The 21,760-nt window shown below is 50.4% G+C and overlaps 1 protein-coding gene across 1 annotated transcript in view; it reads right to left on the bottom strand.

Moving 5' to 3' along the window:
* The window catches only part of LOC135208568 (ran-binding protein 9-like), a 116,146-nt gene that overhangs the window by 22,904 nt on the left and 71,482 nt on the right, over window positions 1-21,760 (bottom strand). The window contains exons 7-10 of the mRNA XM_064240896.1: window positions 13,084-13,193; window positions 12,732-12,870; window positions 11,692-12,126; window positions 9,771-9,922 (exon numbers count right to left, since the gene is read on the bottom strand). Coding sequence (XP_064096966.1) covers window positions 9,771-9,922; window positions 11,692-12,126; window positions 12,732-12,870; window positions 13,084-13,193 — 836 coding nt within the window. The remainder of the gene's footprint in view (window positions 1-9,770; window positions 9,923-11,691; window positions 12,127-12,731; window positions 12,871-13,083; window positions 13,194-21,760) is intronic.

The raw sequence follows: 21,760 nt of genomic DNA, 5'->3' as shown, positions 1-21,760 counted from the left end.
GAGTCGCTCCTCTCTGTGCCCAGGCTCCTGCAAAGTTCAGGAGTCTGGCGCCTACTGGTGCTTGGAGGATCATCAAGTCACTTTCCTTTCTTGAAGGAAGACCTTCCTCTCTTATCAGAGCTCTTCTTTCTGGAAGGGGGACGAGCCGTTGCACCTCCACGAAGGGGCTGCTGAGGAGGACGAGAGTCCTTCTTACTCGTTGACACTACAGGGCGACTCTTCTTTGAAGTCTGAACAAGGTCTTGTGTCGCCTTCTCAGTTAGTGAGCGAGATATATCTCTCACCAACTGAGAAGGAAACAAATGGTCCGGCAGAGGGGCGAACAATAACGCGGTCCTCTGGCTAGGAGAAACAGCTTTTGACAAAAGGGATCCATAAACTGATCTCTTTTTCAGCAAACCAGCTCCAAATAGGGAAGAAACTTCTCCCGAACCGTCTTGTACCGCCTTGTCCATGCAAGCCAGGACGCTATGGAGAATTTCTGGGCTCTTAAGAAACTCCGAGTCCTGAGACTTCTTAGCCAGAACTCCGAGAGACCAATCCAGAAAATTGAACACTTCTAAAATGATGAAAAGTCCTTTAAGAAAGTGGTTCAATTCTGAAATGCTCCACGTAGATCTGGCCGAGACTAAAGAGTGTCGTCTGGAGGCATCAACCAGATTAGAGAAGTCAGCGTCTGCCGATGCAGGAAGAGAAAGACCCATAGTCTCTCCTGTCCCGTACCAAATACCTCTCTTTCCATGGAGTTTGGAAGGAGGCATGCAGAATACTGTTTTGCCCAACTCTTTCTTAGCGCCCATCCATGAATCCAAAGATTGGAAGGCCTTCTTCATTGAAATCGCTGGTTTCATTTTCAGGAAAGCCGAGGACTTTACAGTAGCCGTACTCGAAAAGAGTGAACGAGGAGGAGGAGGAGGAGGAGCGGCTGGACTAAGAGAGTCTCCAAACTCTTGCAGTAATAAGGAGGCTAATGTCTTATAATTTGAGAGTCCCTCATTTGTAGGGAGCTCATCTTCAGACAACTCATCCAAAACCCGATCAGAAGAAGGAGAAAGTTCCCGTTTGGAGGAAGAGTCTTTCCAAGACCTCCTACGATCCAAAGGAGAGGTGCTTCTGTCTGGAGAAGTGTCATCAATTCCGGATAAGAGTCTATTCGGATCTTGCCTTATGGAAGAATTCCGACTCCTGACTCCTGACTCCTGACTCCTGACTCCTGACTCCGACTCCTGGGACCCTAACTGGACTCCTGGCATCCTGCCTCATGGGCTCCTTGGCACTCCTCACTCCTGGCTCTTGGCTCCTGCCTCCTGGAGATCTTCACTCCTGGCTGGCGCCAGATGCCTGATCGGCTCTTCGCACCTGGTAGGAGTCTTGCGCTTGGTTGACTCCTTACGTTTGGTTGACTCCTCGCTCTTGCTAAGAGCCTCACTCCTAATAGGAACCTCGTTCTTGGCGGCAGGTACCTCCACACGTCTGGAGGACCTCTTGATGGGAAGGGAAGTGTCTTTCCTTCGAGGAGGCTCCTTTGAAAGCACTCCTTTCAACGACGATATCTGTTCTTGCATAGAAACTAGAAATCTTTTAGTAGCCTCTTCTTTATCCTCTTTGGGAGGAGGAGAAGGAGGAGGGGAGGAGTCCATGGGCTCCACCTCCTGACTCCTTCTAACTACAGGTGACAATAGGGCTCTTTTTGCCCTCTTAACATCCGAAGGAGACTCCTCAGGGAAGCGTTCCGGGCTCGAGTCAAGAGTCGGCACCTTCCAACTCCTCTTCAGTGGTCGCGAGCGATCAGAATCCCTCCAATCGCGTCTAGGAGACGAAGACCCCGACGATGAGAAACACTCACGCAGGACGCTTTTGCAATAGCGATCCCTGGCAGTCTGGGGTGTCACAGAGCCTGCCGAAGGGACACCTGATCGGTGGGGATTCTCCACAACCTCCTTACGGTTTTTGACATTCCTTCTCCTCTGGGCATGTGAGCTTGGAAGAGGTCTAGACCTGGGAGCGTTGTGGAGCCGACCAGATGCCCCCTCCACTACACTGGGGACACTCACATCACTGTCCACTGTAATATCACTAGCCTTACCTTGCAGAGCAGCCATTTTGTTTTCCATGATCTTGAAGGCTGCTTTTAGATCCGCAAGTTCTTTTGCCGAATCTACAGGATCTGCAATAGGTGAAGAGGCTGAAAAGGAAGGAGAAGTAGCAATTCTTACAAGTGGGGAAGATCCCAAACTAGGAACTAGTTCATTCGATCTAGAACTACTCAAACTTCTAGAAGAGGCTTTCCTCACTCTCTCTCTCTCTCTAACTTCTTCAAATAAGTAGTTAGATTCTTCCACTCTCTCTCACTCAAATTCTCACATTCCTTGCAAGTATTAGTGAAAGAACATTCATACTCCCTGCAACCCTTACATACGGTGTGAGGGTCTACCGAAGCTTTCGGCAACCTCACCTTACAGCCTACATTCACACAACGTCTCACAACCATTCCAGTGTCAGACATTTTAAGAAAAATCCAAAGCAAGTCCACAAAAACAGTCCACAAAAGCGTATGCCAATCCAACAATCCAGATACGTCACCAAAAGTCGGTCAAGAAGATCAATTGTCGATGAAAAAAGAAAATCCAGTCAAAAGGAACCAACAACAATGTTGATGGTCCGGGCGACAGAAGAAATCTGATTAGAAAACGGGAATGGTTCCTAGTCCTGCCACCCAGGGCAGGGCGGTAGATCACCTGACCTACCGGTAGCGTGTGCCGCGAAATTTGAATTTCTGTCGGGGACGACGGAGTCTATAGCTAAGTATATATCTGGCAGGGAAGTTGAATGTATAAAAATGCAATTTTGGACAAATTGTCATTTGTTCCGACATGGGATACAAACCTTTCGGTCCTTTTACAATAGGAAGACTCACTTCTTGGTGGGAGGAATCTGAGTCTTTTGTGAATCACTTCTTGGTGGGAGGAATCTGAGTCTTTTGTGAACAGACTGGTGTTCGCCCACCCTTGGATTGCCTCCCTGGTCGTAAGAGGGATCCTAGCCTCTGTCCGATTGATTGCGGTGTGCACCGCAGAATCAATGGTCAGACCTCTGGACCAAAGTAATAAGAGAGAGGCAAGCGTATCTCTTAATACCAGCAAGCAAGAACATGTTTCTGTTTGCAAGAGGCAACATAAAGTTATGGGTTTGTCTCTTGTTGGCTTCCACTTCCCCCCTCTTGTTGGGGGAAGTGGTGGATATTCACTCCCATCACTAGTGAAAGGGATAGGATGGGGCTCTGTCGAGTAGCTCACCTGCATCCCGTCCTTATCCAGCAGAGTGACGACCGTGTCCCTCTGCCCACAGGTAGAGGGGGAGAAAAAGATGGGAAGAGGAGCCAGTCATACTCTCATTCACTCATCCATTCTTACAGTCACACCAGGACTCGATGCTGTTCAGCCTGCGAGGGTCTGGGTTAGCTACACAATATGTTGAGCAGCCACCACGGGTCCCAAGGAAAAAGTATCCTAGGACCTGTGGGCAATATCCCGAAGGTAGAAGGGGGTGAAGGTGGTCTGGTTGGCCCAGACACCTGCCTTCAGGACCTGCGCCACGGAGAAGTTCTTGCGGAACGCAAGGGAAGGACCAATGCTCCTGACTTCGTGGGCTCTCGGACGGAGCATACGGATGTCATCACTACCATCAGCCTCGTACACCCTCCTGATCACCTCACGCAGCCAGAAAGAAAGCGTGTTCTTGGATACTTCTTTCTTGGTCACCCCGGTGCTAACAAAGAGGCGTTGACACTCGGGCCTGAGGTGTCCAGTTCTCTTCAGATAGCGTCGTAGCGCCCTTACAGGACAAAGCAGCATCTCATCCGAATCATTGTTGGTGAAGTCCATTAGGGAAGGGATTGTGAAAGACTCGAACCTGTCGTCAGGGATCGACGGTTTCTGAGTCTTCGCAACGGAGTTCGGGACGAAATCGTGCGTCACAGATCCCCATCCCCTGGAATGTTTCACATCGAAGGACAAACAATGAAGTTTCCCTACTCTCTTTGCCGGTGCCAGGGCCAGCAAGAAGAGGGTCTTGAGGGTCAGATCCCTGTCTGACGACTCTCGGAGTGCCTCGAAGGGTCTTTAAGTCAAACTCCTAAGGACGAGAGTCATGTCCCACTCAGGGGGCCTGAGTTCCCTGGGTGGGCAAGACCTTTCGAAGCCCCTCATTAGCAAGGAGATCTCGAACGAGTTCGAGATGTCCAATCCCCTCAGCTTTAAGACTAGTGCCAGGGTGCCTCTATATCCTTTGACTGTGGGGACTGAGAGGAGCTTTTCTCGGTGAAGAAAAATGAGGAAATCCGCTACCTGCTGAAGAGTGGCTCTGAGAGGAGATAGACCCCGTCTGCGACACCAACCACAGAAGAAGGCCCACTTCCCCTGGTACACAGCTGCAGAGGATTGTCTGACGTTTCCAGCCATCTCTGTTGCTGCGCTACGAGAAAAGCCTCTCATTCGCAAGAGATGGTGGATAACAGCCAGCCGTGAAGATGTAGAGACTGGACTACTCGGTGGTACCGTTCTACGTGTGGCTGGGCGAGAAGGTTGTGCCAATGGGGAATCTCTCTCGGCGCTTCTGCAAGCAGAGCCAGCAGGTCTGGATACCAAACGGCCTGGGGCCATTTAGGAGCCACCAGGATCATCCTGAGATTCGGGGTGGCCAGCACTTGACTGATCACCTTGCGAATCAGGCTGAACGGGGGAAAAGGCGTAGGTGAAGAGGTTGTCCCACGGGTGTTGAAGAGCGTCCTCTGCAGCTGCCCATGGGTCCGGCACAACTGAGTAGAAAACCTGGAGTTTTCTGTTGTGCCGGGTGGCGAACAGATCCACGACTGGACACCCCCACAGATCGAAGAGCCTTTCCACCATGCCCTCATATAGAGACCATTCGGTCCCTATCACCTGATCCCGGCGGCTGAGCATGTCTGCTACTACATTCCTCTTCCCTGGAATGTAGCGGGCTGACAGCTCTATTGAGTGAGCCGTGACCCACTCGTGCACCTGACGCGTCAACTGGTGCAACGGGAGACACACTAGACCCCCTTTGTTGACGTAAGCCACTACCATGGTGTTGTCGCACATCAACACCACTGAGTGTCCCATCAAATGGTCCTGGAACTCTTGGATTGCGAGGAACGCTGCCTTGAATTCCAGGACATTGATGTGAAGGTGCTTGTCGTAATCGTCCCACACTCCTGCAGTCAGCAACTCCTCCAGGTGTGCGCCCCGTCCCTTGTTTGATGCATCTGAGAACAGCAGCATCTCCGGGGGGGAGTGCGTAGAGGCACTCCTCTCCAGAGGTTCCTGCTGAGCTGCCTGTTCCTGCCGAGACAGGAACCGGTTGGCTGCCTCCCTGAATCTGCTGATCTGCGAGTCCACGGGAAGACTCGCCCTGCTACCGTGTCGATCAGCATAACCAGGTACTTCATCCTCTGCTTGGGTTCGAGATCGGACTTCTCGAAGTTCACCACGATCCCCAGATCACGGCAGAACTCCAGTAGTCAATCCCAGTCCTGCAGCAACTGCGAGCGGCAGCTCGCCAGGACTAACCAATCGTCGAGATACCTCATAAGACGTATCCCAGATGAGTGGGCCCAAGCAGACACCAGAGTGAACACTCGCGTGAACACCTGTGGGGCGGTTGAGAGACCGAAGCAAAGTGCCCTGAATTGGTACACCGTCCCGTCGAGGATGAAGTGGAGGATTGATGGATGGATATCTGGAAATACGCATCATTCAAATCCGAACGTGCCGTCTCCATCTTGAACCAAGTTTGGCGAACAAATCGGTTCAAAGGAGAGAGATCTATCACCGGGCACCAGCCCGCCGTAGACTTTTCCACCAGGAAAAGGCGACTGTAGAAGCCCGGTGATTGATCCGTGACGATCTCCAGAGCTCGTTTGTTCAGCATGGTCTTGCAACTGTCGTACAGCGACGTCCTTTGATGATCCCGGGACGTATGTTTGCAGATGGACCGGGTTGGAGGTGAGGGGTGGCTGAGATTCGAAGGGTAGTAGATATCCCTCCCGAAGGACGTCTACTATCCAGTTCTCGGCACCGTAGCGCTGGCATGTTGCCCAATGGCTCGCCAGGCCCCCCAGGGCCCACCCCCCTAACTTCCGGCAGCAGGTGAGGGGGAACGCAGTCCCTAGCGTTTCCCACCTCTCTTCGACTTCTTCCCTGCCCCCCCTCGTGAGAAGGAGGGCTGGGAGGAGGGCTGATGACGACCTCCCCTGGCAGAAGTAGAAGTCAGAATCTTTCCTCAGGGCTTCGACGGGGCAACCGTCTTAGCAGCCGAGGAAGCGCTAGCCAAACTCTTAGGCTTGGCCGCAGTTCGAGGCTGCCCAGAAGCCTTCGAAACTGACTGGTGTACCAGGCGGTCACTGTCATCAGTGCGCCGCCTTTCCACCGCAGCGTCCACCATCTCTCCTGGAAAGAGAGAGGAGGAACTACGTACAGGTCCGTTCCGTAATCCAAGCGCCGCCTCTCGCCCAGCTGCCCTGGATACTCGGGTAAGGACTGCGTCCCTACGGCGAAGTACCAGGTTGGCCCACAGGTTTGCCGTCTGATTGGCGAGGAAGGAGATGGCCCTTCCCCCAGACTGACAAAGTCTCCTGAAAGCCACGTCATCCTCAAGAGGAGTATCCCCCGAGTTTGCTGCGACTTTAGACACTGTGAGGGACCACAGGTCTAACCAGGAGACGGCCTGGAAAGCTGCCATAGTGGTGGATTCCAGGCCCAGTGCCTCTTGCTGCGAGAACCAGAGGTTCTCCGACAGGAGCTGCTGCAGACACACAACCGGAGTTAGCCTGGCTAACTCTGGGTTCACCTGTTTGGGTGGCATTGTATCCTCAGATGGCACGTAAAAACGCCGCTGTCGCAGTAGAGGAGGAGGAAGTAGCTTGTTCGACCTGCCAGACTTCAGCGAGCCGTCCTGTCCGGAGAAGAGATTTGACCTGGTCTAACACAGAGTCGGCAAGCTCCGATCGCGGCAGACCCACCGTCGGTCTGGGTTCCTTCTTAGGACCCCAAAACGACTCGAGCTGGGACGTGGGCTCGGATGGTGAGAGCGGCGATCCTTCCCCGAGATCGTTGTGCTGACGAATCAGCGCAATAACCTCGGCAAAATTCCTCTGAATCTCCGGAGTGACTGCATCTTGTGGAGTAGGACCGTCAAGCCCCTTGAACAAGAGCAACTCCCGAGATCCTCCCCCTTCAGGAGGGGGAACAGCGACAGACCCCTCTCGGTCTCCTCCTGTCACTTGCGCGTACGACCTGGTCGATCCTAAGACCGTGCCTGGCACGTACGGCATCGTGACGGGATCATGTGGGGCGCGCCCTTCACGATCACTCCTCGGTGTCTCGCCCTTCCCAGTGTAACATGAGGAAGCTGAAGGCACGGGAGAGGAAGACCTGACGCTCCCCCCTCGCTCACTGGCAGGACCAGTGTGCTTGGAGGGCTGCAGGCGATCTCCAACCCACAGTGGGGATCGAGCTGCAGGTCTGGTCGTGCCGTTCCCCTGGGGAGAACGGCTGAACCGAGAACAGCGGTCCCAATCTCATGCATAAGAGGAACTGCTGCTGGTCGCCCTACCCGTCCGGTCCCTGTGGGAGCGGCGGTCAGGTAACCTGCAGAGACCACTGTCGCGGTGAGACCGGTGCGTGTCCTCACGGCGCGTCAAACCACTGGCGCCAGCGATCGGGGGGACCTCTTCCCAGCCTCAGCCCGTGGCCGGTCTGGGACCGTCACGTCAACCCGGGTGACCAGCTGGTCGCTACAAGAGCGAGCTGGCCTGGTGAGAGTCGCCTGAGCGGCTCTCACCAGCCTTCCGCTCCGTACCGTGAACCTGGTGCCAAGCAAGCTCTGGCGTCTGGTTCTTAGCTGCACGGCCACCGGTAGGTGACCGTACACTCGGTACCTCTCGCGAACGAGAGACCAAGACGGAACCTGGTGTAGCGGCAGAACCCCTAGCACCAGGCGAGGAAGTACCGGTGTTAGCCGGTACCCCTCTGGTCCCCGTCTTCTTCTCCCTTGCGGAAGGAGAGACAGGCCCCGCTTCCAAAGGAGCAGGAGGACCAGCGGAAGGACCCCCCGTCCCTGAGAAATTCCCGAAGGAGCTTCTTAGGAGGGGAGGCGGCAGCCTTCTTCTTCCGCGGCTGGGTAGCCTTGGAAGTCGAAGGGGAAGAGGCGGCTACAGACGACGAAGAAGACGATGAAGACGACGACGACGACACCTTCCTCCTCTTCCTCTTCTTCTTCGTCAGCTTCCTCAGGACAGACGTGAGGTCAGCCATCAAGGGAGGAGCCGGGGCTGCTGTTGCCGAAGCAACAGGGCCCGGACGCACCTGTCCGGACAGACCAACGTCTGGGGCAGCAATACCGTGAGCAGGGATCACGTCAGCAGGTACGGACACAGCGGGAACAGCAGGAACGGCAGGAGCAGCAGGAACAGCCAGCACAGCATCGGACACAGGTACGGCAGGCAGCACAGGTAACACAGGAGGCGGGCCAACAGCCAGCGACATCCTGGGTACCGGCGGCAGATCCAGGGGCGAGCTTTTGGGGCAGCTGAAGTCCGGTCGAGGCAGCACGGCAAACCAGGGCGGTGGTGGCACGCCCCTCCTCGGTACGGCGATCGGCCCCTGCACAGTGGCTGTAGGAGAGACAGACACTACGTGCGGCGAATAAACCAGGTGAGGAGGGGTGGCATACCCTGGAGTAGATAAGGTGGTAGTTGTCGTGGTCACCGTTCCATGGGTGACCGCACTAGACCCCGCCAGATGATGAAGCACCCCCTGGACACTTGGCACGCCCTGCAGTCCCAGAGACGCCCGCACCTGACCAAGGTCATCCCTCACGGCAGAAGCACCTGTGGAAGCAAAAGTCGGGTAAGTAGGAGGGGTTCCCCCTCGTGCGGGGGGAGGGGAGTCGAGCCCCACCCCGAACGAACGGAAGACCCCGAATACAGCTGTACGTCGGGGTACCGAGCGCCCTCCTCTACGCTCGACGGATCAGGCGAAGAGAAGGACCTGGATAACCCCCCCCAGAAGGTGCCATACACGGGAGCTGAGCGGGGGCCAAGAAAGAAGACGAAGTGTCTGTTACTAAGGGAGTCGCGGGAGAGCTTTCCGACAACTCCTTGGCAGGCCTTCACTTCTTCCTGCCCTCGTACAAGCCCCACTGCACCTCCGACCAATCAACACATACAACACAAGGCTAGGTGCGAGAGCACTCCCGCCCTCTACACCGAGCACAAAGGACATGGGGATCAATCTCGGGGAAAACTTCTGAATTTCCCACATTTACGCCCCTCCACCCCGGGCCACAGTCGCCGGGTGATGGGAAGGCACGGAGATTCATTAGATCCTTGGTCCATTATTCACTTGAATGGCAATAAAGTGTATATGAAAAAATGAAAAAGAGTACTTACAGTTCACTTTTACACACACAAATAGTAAGAGAAAACACAAATATCCTGAAAGCACACGACGATGAAGCGGGCAGAGAGCGATGAAGAGCACGTCTACACGCCAGCAGGCTGAAAGCAAAAAGTGATTCTTCGCCTCCCAGTCGCGCGACGTGCGCACTGTCGGACAAGCAGTTAACTACTGAACTCCCTTGTTCGAAAGCTTACGACCATCCAGCTGCCGCTAGTTACCTTCCTATTGTAAAAGGACCTCAAGGTTTTTATCTCGTGTCGGAACAAACACTGACATCACAACAGCACTCACCTGAAGCATCTTCTTATTTTGTTCATTTTTCCCTAATTCTCTTCGAAGCACCTGACTCATATGCTGAACCTCTCTCCCAAAGGCCAACATACGTTCTACAGCAACTGGATTTCCACCACACATTTTTCTACTGCTGGAATTCCCGTCAAGTTCTGTAAAATTCAATTCTTTTATCTCACTGAAATGTTCTTTCAATTAAATATATAAAGCATCTCAACTTTATAGACCTTATAAAATTGTTAATTACTGGATGCACTGCAAAGTGTTAATTACTGGATGCACTGTAAAGTCTGTCAAAAAAATAAAGGGAGCTTTTGTGTGTCTGCATTCGCAACTAATATGCCCAGTTATTTTTTTCTTTTATTTAAAAAGTTTTAACTATACAACATACAGTAGTAACATGTAATGGACCTGCAGAAAATTACTAAATAAACATTTAAAGCAATTTTTTAAAGTGGAAGTGTCATTCTTTCTTCACCTGGCAATCAATAGCTCAGTAATTTTGAATGTTTGGTTAAACGTAGTGTAACAGCATGCCTATATGCTGTACCTATACAGTCATCCCTCATTAAACTGGACCCCATTAATCCAGATATCGCATAAGACAGACTCCGAAGAGGGTCAACCGATCTAATCATAATATGTATGTTCATCAACGATTAAAGATAGTTACTGTTCCTCCAATCGCCGCATACCATTTTCCTATTCATTTACCAAAGGTAAATAAACTTTTAATTTATATTTTTACATACAGTTCTGTATTTATACTCGATACACTATTGTCTGACTGGGTAGGAAGTACAGTAGCAGCGTAGCCAACAGTTTTACCTATGTGCTGCCTGACTGGTAGCTACAGTACAATGCTTTGTATGTTTTTAGGAAAGAAAAATATGACAAAGGTAAACTTTACAAAGACAAAAGCTGAAATACTGAATACATGGCAAATGACATGAGAGAGAAATTGCCAGTTCCTCTATGCAGCTTAATTCTATCATCTTTTATATTTCAATAATTTTGAAGGAAGGAATTAATTTTATTCTTCACAAAATCAGTAAAATACATACTCTATTAAAAATTATGTATTGCACTTACAGGCAGAATACTACAGCTAAAACCTTATTGGCTGGCTGGTTGCCATGGTGATCTGTTAGCCAATGACAGCCCTCTAATTTTGTTTTATTTATAGACATTTCGATCACAAAATACGACTGCAAACCGTTCACGATGTTAATACATAAAAATAAAGAACCACCCACTACAAGATCAATAAGATGAAAAGTGTTTTATAGTCTTACTTATCGATATAATTCACAAGGTGAAGCACAATTATTTGGATCCTGTTAGTGAACATATGGTCTTAATTATTCCACTATTTTATTATTGACCGTCTTAATCATCTCACATTCAATTAACAGTATATTAACATATATAAATAATAATAAACTCTAATGAATAAATAAATAAAAGGAAAATTTTTTTTGCTGCAGTACCAATATTTAATTACCCAATCATGTATTCATGTCTCGGCCTATGAATTTGCACATGCGGCTGAATTCTACCTTTTTATCATAATTCATTCTTTAATTTTCATCTTTTACTATGAAGTTTAATACAATTGTTTCTATAATGGTTTAATATTCATACTCTTTACAAAAATAGTGAAGTATGGTATATTTCTAGGTCTATGTAGGTATCGCCGATTAAACCAGACAATAGGCTAACGCAGACACCCTGGGCCCCCTATAATGTAGTCCATCTTAACGAGGGTCGACTGTATTTCAAAAATATAAAATAGCTTAAATTAATTTTTTTCACAATGTAAGCATATACTCTGAAATTCTAAGATTAAATCAAGAGTCTACACAGTACGTATTACAGTAATGCATCCGCCACATAAAATATTGATAAAAACAACCCTTACCCATTGCTTCCTCACAATCTTCTTGCATATCATCAATATGCTTTGTGAAACCATTAGAAAACCCATTACTTTGACTGGTGTCTCCATGACCATTACTAGTTTCCTGTAAATGGTGATGAGAAGTTTCCATGCATTCCATTTCTGTGTCACTATCATGCATATTAGATGATGAATTGTATGATGAAGATGAAGACGACGAAGAACCAGATGCTGGCGGAGGATGAATAACAGGTGTGGTGCCATTTGAGGCACTGGGCGGGGTTGTGGCACGGAGATCCTGAGCATTGCGCTGATTGAGCTCCTCGGTTGTAGCTGATGTGGACGTAGGCGTCCCACTACCTATGACGTTCTTGGTGGACTGGATGACTGATGTGTGCTGCTGAATGATAGGTGTTGTGGATGTGGAAGAAGAGAGGGGAGGAGTGGATGATGTGCCTGTAAAGAAAAAAAAAAAAAAAAAAGTATGATTACCTAAAAATAAAACTACAATGTCCATGAGACAGAAAATTATATGAAACTCCAAAAATCCAAAAGACTAATTCTCACCATCACACTAAGCAGTGTAAACAATAATGCTGTCTTAGTAACCAAGTGATGAAAAGTAATTTTCCTCCCCATTTCACATTTGTGCAGCATACACTCAAATTTAGAACTTTCAGTTCTATTAAATTAATGATAACTTCCAATGTATTTACTCATTTTTTATTCTACAGCCTGCAAAATTTTATTTATCAGAATAATCCAAGGCATCTTCTCAACATTTCTCAAAATTTTATTAAATGATATTACTATGATGGAGTAGTTTAAGGAGACCACTAAATTACTTCTACAGGGTTTGGTCTTCAAAACAGATGTAAAATTGTAGAAAGATAATGAAGCTGGATGGCTATGTGTGAAGAAACTAAAGAAAAAGAATCAAAAGTCAAAACTGACATCATGGAAGGATGTCCATTTCTTCTTTCATACATCTAACACCCATAAGCTTTAAAGGAACTGGTTTCCAATATCATAATGTACCAATGCTTTATCTTGAAGCTTACCAGGCACTGGTTCTGTTCTGTTGTTTGACCAACAGGATGGAGAAGGAGAGGACTCGTGAGTGGGCGGCCGAGAGGGCGATCTGGACAAGCCTCGAACTTCTGTGTCTGTTCCATTTACCATTTCTATAAACTGACGCACCTAATAAAATAAAAATTTCAGTGGAGTAATTTAAGAAAACATGCTATATTCTACCTTATTGTCTGTTTTCCTCTTTAAGAATCATGCCTATATTACTATACATTAACGCTTGATGTGATTTAGAAATGTATGCCTAGTGCATACTATTCTGCTACTCCTATTTAGTCCAGGAATTAAATTTCAAACATTTGAATTAAACAAATGCAAACTTACCTTTAACATAAACAGTAAATTGTGATTGTTCTCTAAAAGACCTGGGTATAGCTGTTGAACAGTTTCAATGGCTTCACCCATTCGCCCCCCTAATACTAATTTCTGGATCTCTGGAAAAAGAAAAGAAACTCTAGCTGTAGGTCAACAGAAAAGCCCAAATAAACACTTGAAAACCTTCCAAAATATATACGTATAACATACTATGATATTGACAAACGATCAGTAGAAATTCAACTATTTCCTTGTTTTTCTGTAGAAACACTAATAGAGGAATGTTGTCTCTTATTATGAATGAATATTAAGATATGAATCAGACCACTAAGTTGCATTTCTGGCCTGACTCACAATAAGAAAAAAGGAAGGAAAATATGCAACTGAAGACTACATGGCTCATTAAAAGAACCTTTGTTACCATCTAAAGTGTGCTGTGCTGCACAATGCACAAAGTTCCCCTCGACCAAAAAGTGATGTCTACCCCAACAAATTGCTATCTTCCACAGTACCCAAAAATACATTGAGAAATTGTTGGGGCAAGCTTACTCAAACAGAAAAATCACAATTTGTCAAAAAATGATATTGTTATGATACAATAAAGTTTCATACATACTTACCTGGCAGATATATACATAGGGACGACGGAGTCTTAGCTATGTATTTATCTGACAGGTAAGTTGATTGTATGAAATTGTATTTTTCCTAACTATACAAACCTGAGGTCCTTTAACAATAGGAAGGTAATCAGCGCCAAGCTGGACCGGTCGTAAGGTTAGAACAAGGGGTTCGATAGTTAACTGCTTGTCCGGTAGTCGGGAGTCCCGCCCGACAGAGAGGTAAAGATTCACTTTGCTTTAGGCCCAGGAAAACAGAGTGAGGGGTGGCATGAGGTGGGACTATGTGTAAAGGACCTCAGGTTTGTATAGTTAGGAAAAATACAATTTTTGACAAATTGTGATTTGTTCCGATACGTATACAAACCCTCAGTCCTTTAACAATAAGAAGACTCACTTATTAGTGGGTGGAATCTGAGTCTTATGAACAGACTGGTGTTCATCAGACCTTGGTTCCCTCCCTGATCGTAAGAGCAGAGGGAAGGATCCTAGCCTCTGTCCAGCTGATCGGGGTGTGCACCGCAGGATCAGTGGCCAGACCTCTGGACCAAATTCATAAGAGGGAGGCAAGCGTGCCTCTTATGAATAGCAAGCAAGAACTAGTTCCTACTTCAAGAGCCAAAATAAAGTTTTGGGTTTGTCTCTTTTGGCATCCACTCCCCCCCTTGTAAGGGGAGTGGTGGATAACTGCTCCCACCCCTACTGAAAGGGATAGGCTGGTGCTCGGTCGCGTAGCTTACCTGCATCTGCCTCCTGTCCAGCGTAGTGATGACAGCGGCCCTCTGCCCACAGGTAGAGAGAAAAGAGGGAGGAAGAGAAGCCAGTCACACTCTCTTTCACTCGTCCATTCATGCAGTCACACAAGGATGCGATGCTGTTCTGTCCGCTCGGGAGCTGGGTAAGCTACACCACCTGTTGAGCAGCCACCACGGGTCCCAAGGAAAAGGTGTCCAAGGACCTGTGGGCAATATCCCGAAGGTAGGAGGAGGTAAAGGTGGTCTGGTTGGACCAAACTCCTGCCTTCAGAACCTGCACCATGGAGAAGTTCTTGCAGAACGTAAGGGTTGGACCAATACCTCTGACTTCGTGGGCTCTCGGACAACGGGTACGGGTGTCGTCACTACCATCCGCGTCGTACGCCCTCCTGATCACCTCACGAAGCCAGAAAGGAAGTGTGTTCTTGGATACCTCTTTCTTGGTAACCCTGGTGCTAACGAAGAGGCGTTGACACTCAGGCCTGAGGTGCCGCGTTCTCTTCAGATAGCGGCGAAGCGCCCTCACAGGGCAAAGCAGCATCTCATCCGCATCGTTATCGGTGAAGTCCTTCAGGGAGGGATTGTGAATGACTCGAACCGGTCGTCAGGGACCGAAGGGTTCTGAGTCTTCGCTATGAAATCCGGGACGAAATCGAGCATCACAGATCCCCATCCCCTCGAATGCTTAACATCAAAGGAAAGACCATGAAGTTCCCCTACTCTCTTCGCTGATGTCAGGGCCAGCAAGAAGAGGGTCTTGAGGGTCAGATCCCTGTCTGACGACTCTCTTCGAGTCAAACTCCTAAGGATGAGAGTCACATCCCACCCTGAGGGCCTGAGTTCCCTGGGTGGGCAAGACCTCTCGAAGCTCTTCATGAGGAGGGAGATCTCAAAGGAAGAGGAGATATCCACTCCCCGCAGTTTGAGGACTAGGGCCAAGGTGGCTCTGTATCCTTTAACTGCGGAGACGGAGAGGAGTTTCTTTCGGCGAAGGAAAACGAGAGAATCCGCTACCTGCTGAAGAGTGGCTCTGAGAGGAGAGAGAGCCCGTCCACACCACCAACCACAGAAGACGGCCCACTTTCCCTGGTACGCAGCTGCAGAGGACTGTCTGAGGTATCCAGCCATCTCTGTTGCTGCTCGGCGAGAAAAGCCTCTCGCTCGCAAGAGATGGTGGATAACAGCCAGCCGTGAAGAGACAGGGATCGAACCGAGTGGTGGTACCGTTCCACGTGTAGTTGGCAAAGGAGGTTGTGCCAGGGGGAAGCTCTCTCGGTGCTTCGGCAAGCAGAGCCAGCAGGTCCGGGTACCAAACGGCCTAGGGCCATTTGGGTGCCATCAGAATCATCCAAAGATTCGGGGTGACCAGCACAGGGGAAAGGCATATACGAAGTGGTTGTCCCACGGATGTTGAAGAGCATCCACTGCAGCTGCCCATGGGTCCGGCACAACTAAGTAAAAAACCTGGAGTTTTCTGTTGTGCTGGGTGGCGAACAGATCCATGACTGGACGCCCCCACAGGTTGAAGAGCCTTTCTGCCACATCTGGGTGAAGGGAACACTTGGGCCCTATCACCTGATCCTGACAGCTGAGCTTGTCTGCCACTACATTCCTCTTACCTGGAATGTAGCGAGCTGACAGCTCTACTGAGTGAGCCACGGCCCACTCGTGCACCTGCAGCGTCAACTGGTGTACCGGAAGGAACACTAGGCCACCTGATTGTTGACGTAAGCCACTACCGTGGTGTTGTCGCTCATCAACACAGCCGCTGAGTGTCCCATCAGACGTTCCTGGAACTCTTGGAGAGCGAGAAACGCTGCCTTGAGCTCCAGGACGTTGATGTGAAGGTGCTTGTCGTGATGATCCCACACACCCACAGCCAGCAACTCCTCCAGGTGTGCGCCCCATCCCTCAGTCGACACGTCTGAGAACAGCAACATCTCCGGGGGTGGGGCGGGTGTGAAGAGGCACTCCTCTTACAAGGTTCCTGTTATCTAGCCACCAGGCTAGGTCCTGCCTCACCTCCTCCATGAGAGACATGGGAAAGTAGGGCAGATCTCTTGCCTATGACCAACTCTCCTATCACGACCTGCCATTGCTGAGCTGGCTGTTCCCGTAGAGACAGGAACCGTCCGGCTGCCTCCCTGAACCTGCTGATCCACGAGTCCGCGGGGAAGACTCACCCTGCTACCGTATCGATCAGCATGCCCAGGTACTTCATCCTCTGCTTGGGCTCGAGATCTGACTTCTCGAAGTTTACCATGATCCCGAGATCGCGGCAGAACTCGAGGAGTTGATCCCTGTCCTGTAGCAACTGCGAGCGGGAGCTCGCCAGGACCAGCCAATCGTCGAAATACTTCAGAAGACGTATCCCTACCGAATGGGCCCAAGCCGACACCAAAGTGAACATTCACGTGAACACCTGTGGGGCAGTTGAAAGACCGAAACAAAGTGCCCTGAACTGGTACACCGTCCCGTCGAGGATGAAGCAGAGGTACTTCCTGGAAGACTGGTGGATGGGTATCTGGAAATACGCATCCTTCAGATCCACCGAATGCATGAAGTCGTTCTCCCTGCTGGACTCGAGCACTGAGCGTGTCGTTTCCATCGTGAACCGAGTCTGGCGAACAAATCGGTTCAAGGGAGAGAGAGCTATCACTGGGTGCCAGCCCCCCGAGGACTTCTCCACTAGGAAAAGTTGACTGTGGAAGCCCAGTGACTCATCCCATACGATCTCCACAGCTCCTTTGCTCAGCATGGCTTCTACTTCCTGCCGAAGCGCTACGTCCCTGGCAGAACCAGGAACATACGTCTGTAGACGGACCGGGTTGGAGGTGAGGGGTGGCCGTGACTCGAAGGGTAGTAGATACCCCTCCCGAAGGACATCCACTATCCAGGTCTCGGCTCCGTAGCGCTGCCAAGTTGCCCAATGGCTCGCCAGGCACCCCCCGACTTCCGGCAGCAGGTGAGGGAGAATGCCGTCCCTAGCATTTCCCTCTCCGACTTCTTCCCGGTTCCTCCTCGAGAGAAGGAGGACTGGGAGGAGGGCTGGTTACGGTCGCTCCTTAGCGAAGAAGTCGAAGGCCGAGTCTTTTCTTTCGACTTCGACGAGGAGGTCGTCTTCTTCGAAGAGGAAGCGCCAGCTAAGCTCTTGGGCTTAGCCGCAGTGGCTCAAGGCTGCCCAACTGCCTTCGAGACTGCCTGGTGGACTAAATGGTCACTGTCGTCAGTGCGCCGTTGCTCCACCGCAGCGTCCACCATCTCTCTCGGGAAGAGAGAGAGCTCTGGGTTAACCTGCTTGGGTGGCAGAGGGTTCTCCGATGGCACATAGAAGCGCCTCTGTCGTGGTAGAGGTGGGGGAAGGAGCTTGGACGACCTGCTGGACCGAAGTGATCCCTCCTGTCCGCAGACGAGAGAGAGTCCACCTGGCCCAACACACTGTCGGCCAAGGCTGATCGCGGCAGATGTAGGCTCGGAAGGTGGGAGCAGCGACCCTTCCCTGAGGTCATTGTGTTGACGAATCCGTGCAATTACCTTAGCAAAAGACCTCTGGATCTCGAGAGACACTGCGTCCTGCGGAGATGGGCCATCAAACCCATCCAAAGAGAACGCCTCCCGAGCTGCTCCTCCCTCCACAGGAGGAACCACCACAGACCCCTCCTAGTCTCCTCCAACCACTTGGGCGTACGATCTGGTTGGTCCTAGGACCGTGCCAGGTTCGTAGGCCCTCGTGGAGGGATCGCGAGTCACTCCTGATCACCTCACTCTTCCCGGTGTAGCCCGAGGAAGTTGAAGGGAACGGAGAGGAAGACCTAACGGCCCCTCCCTGCCCACCAACAGAACCGGTGTGCTGGGGGAGCTGCAGGCGACCGCCAACCCGCGGTGGCGATCGAGCTGCAGGCATGGTCGCGCGGCTGGACCGAGAACAGCAGCGACGGTCCCGAGCGTCAAAAGAGCTACTGCTGGTCCACCTATCCGACCGCTCCAGGTGGGAGCAGCAGTTAGGGGACTGGCAGAGTCCGCTGTCGCAGTGGGAGCGAGGCCTGTCCTCACGGCGCGCCACGTTGCCTGAACCAGCCGAAGCTGGTCCTGGCAACCGAGGGGACCACTTCCTCGCCTTGGCCTGCAGCGCCGGTCTGGGACCGTCGCATCAACCCTGGGTACCGGCGGCTCACCACGCGAGCAATCGCTGGCCTGGCGGGAGTCACCTGAGCGACTCCCGCCAGTCTTCTGCTCCATGCCTGGATCTCGGCTGCCTGGGTCTTGGCTGCACGGTTACCCGCGGGTGACCGTACACTCGGTACCTCTCGCGAACGAGAGGCCGAGACAGATCCTGGCGCAGAGGCAGAACCCCTGGCGCCAGGCGAGGAGGTACCAGTGTTAGCCGGAACTCCTCTGGTCCCCATCGTCTTCTTCCTTGCGGAAGGAGAGACAGGCCTCGTTCCTGAGGGAACAGAAGGACCAGCGGAAGACCTTTAGAAGTCTCAGAGCGAGCCTTCTAAGGGGGGGAAGAGGCTGCCTTCTTCTTCCTCGGCTGTGGGGCCTTGGAAGTCGAAGGGGAAGAGGCGGCTGCAGACGACGACACCTTCCTCTTCTTCCTCTTCTTCTTCGTCAGCTTCCTCAGGACAACCGTTAGGTCCTCCATCCAGGACGGAGCTGGGGCAGTTGCCGAAGCAACAGGACCCGGCTGCACCTGTCCGGAGGGACCTAGGGTGGGGGCGGCAACACCACGGGCAGGAATGACGACGGCAGGAACTGGTACGGGAGCGGCAGGCACAGGAACAGTGGCAGGTCAAGTGGGGAGCTCTTGGGACACCGAAAATCAGGGGCTGGGGCAAGAGCAACAAAACCAGGCAGCAGGGTAACCTCCCTCCTCTGCGGAACCACGAGCGGAGCCTGCACCTCAGCTGTCGGGGTCACCATGGCCACATGCTGCGTGTACAAAAGATGGGGAGGTGCAGCATACCCTGGTGTCGACACGGTGGTAGTTGTCGACGTCTCGGGGCCATGAGTTACCGGCCTGGATCACTGCGCGAGGTGGTAGAGCAGCCCCCAAACGCTCAGTGTCCCCTGGAGCCCCAGCAAGTACCAGACCTGGCCGAGATCATCCCCCACGGCAGGAGCACCTGAGGAAGGAATGGTTAGGTTAGTAGAGGGGGGTTCCTCCTCGCCCGGGGGGGGGACAGGTCCCACCCCGAGCGAACGGAAGACCCCGAGTACAACTGAATGTCGGGGTTTCGCGCTCCCTCCTCCACACTCGACTGATCGAGGGAGGAGAAGGAACGCGACACGCCCCCTGAGGGGGAAGGAGGCATACGTGGGAGCTGAGACGGAGGGAGGAAGTTGAGTATAGCTTAGTTTTACCAGACCACTGAGCTGATTAACAGCTCTCCTAAGGCTGGCCCGAAGGTTTAGATATTTTTACGTGGCTAGGAACCAATTGGTCACCTAGAAACGGGACCTACAGCTTATTGTGGGATCCAAACCACACTTATTCGAGAAATGAATTTCTATCACCAGAAATAAATTCCTCTGATTCCGCGTTGGCCGAGCCAGGATTTGAACTTCGGACCACCGGATTGGCAGCCGAGCGCGAAAACCACTCATCCAGCGAAGAACTGACGGAGGGAGGAAAGAGGAAGACGTGTCCATAACCAAGGGAGTCGCTGGTGAGCTTTCCGACGACTCCTTGGCCGGCTTACGCGCCTTCTTCCTCCCCTCGTATCGCCCCCACTGCTCCTCCGACCACAACACACAAATATCACATGGATCGGTGCGAGAGCATTCCCGCCCTCGACACCGGGTACATAAATTATGAGGATCTACCTGTACAAGAGACCGAAAAGCACCACATTTGTGGCCCTCCACACCAGGCCACAATCTGCGGCTGTTGGGGGCGGGGTGGTCTCTCAGGCTCGCAGGAATCCATCACTAATCACAATGATTCGCGAGCAATCACAAAAATCAAAACAATACATAGTACTTACAGTCTTCCAACACAAGCACTCAGTAAGAAAAAGTAGAGAAAAATTCCTTCTATCGAGGAAGCTAAGCATACGAGCAGCGGGCAGAGCGGCAAACAACACGTCTGTCTCTGTTGGCGGCCGAAAGCAAAGTGAATCTTTACCTCTGTCGGGCGGGACTCCCAACGACCGGACAAGCAGTTAACTATCGAACCCCTTGTTCTAAGCTTACAACAGGTCCAGCTTGGCGCTGATTACCTTCCTATTGTTAAAGGACCGAGGGTTTGTATACGTATCGGAACAAAAAAGGAGTATACAGTGGTCCCCCCGTATTCGCGTTCTCCGGATTCGCGGACTCACATATTTGCGGATTTTTCTTTGGAGCCTATCTAGAAATTATTTGCGGACGGACTCGCCCATTCACGGAATTTGCCAGCGAAAATAATCACTAATTATTGTATTTTGATGTTTATTTTCATGACTAAATACATTTTTATGATAGAAAAATGATTTACTAATTTTCAAATATTAATTTTGATTAATACTGTATTAGTAAGTTTAATAAGTTTAAATGATATCACATAATAAAAATAATAATTCTCTCTCTTCTCTCTCTCTCTCTCTCTCTCTCTCTCTCTCTCTCTACTACAAAGATGTATGTTTTTTGTATGATAAATAAATGATTTACCGTATATACTCGAGTAATGTGCGATCTCGCATATCATGCGACCCCCAAATTTTCACCAATAAACAGTGGTTTTGTCATGTATCTCATATATCATGCGAGTTCCTTTTCCGAGAGTGTCAGTTCATAAGGTTGGTGGTTTAGCATGCTAATGGCCGAGTCAGTCATTCAGATGTGTGCTGCTGCTAGTCAAGTTACGTTAATTTTCTTACTAATCTCGAGAATTGAATAGAAAATCTCAAGATTAAAAAAGAATCCCAAAATAATAAAATAATTGTAAAAATAACACGCCTTGGAGTCCTAAATCATTCTCTCTCTCTCTCTCTCTCTCTCTCTCTCTCTCTCTCTCTCTCTCTCTCTCTCTCTCTCTCTCAGGAATAAATGCTGTAATTTGAGTCTTCCACCAACGGGCATCAGTAAATGTGTAGACATTGTGTGCGTGTTTAAAAAAAATGTGCAGTACACACACATTCTGATGTTTCGGTTTTTGGAATTTTTCAGATTTCGGAAATGTGAGGTCAGATGCATAATCAAACAAACATCACTACTGCAGCAAAAACATTTTTTCCCTTTATGTTTTTCATTATTGTTATTTATTAATTACAGTTTATTTAAATAAATATTAATATAATACTGTTAAATGAATGTGAGATAACTAAGATCACC

The sequence above is a fragment of the Macrobrachium nipponense genome, chromosome 35, assembly GCF_015104395.2.
Source record: "Macrobrachium nipponense isolate FS-2020 chromosome 35, ASM1510439v2, whole genome shotgun sequence".
Lineage (NCBI taxonomy): Eukaryota > Metazoa > Arthropoda > Malacostraca > Decapoda > Palaemonidae > Macrobrachium > Macrobrachium nipponense.
Note: the sequence above shows the minus strand (reverse complement) of the source record. Positions and strands in the feature narration are given on the sequence as shown.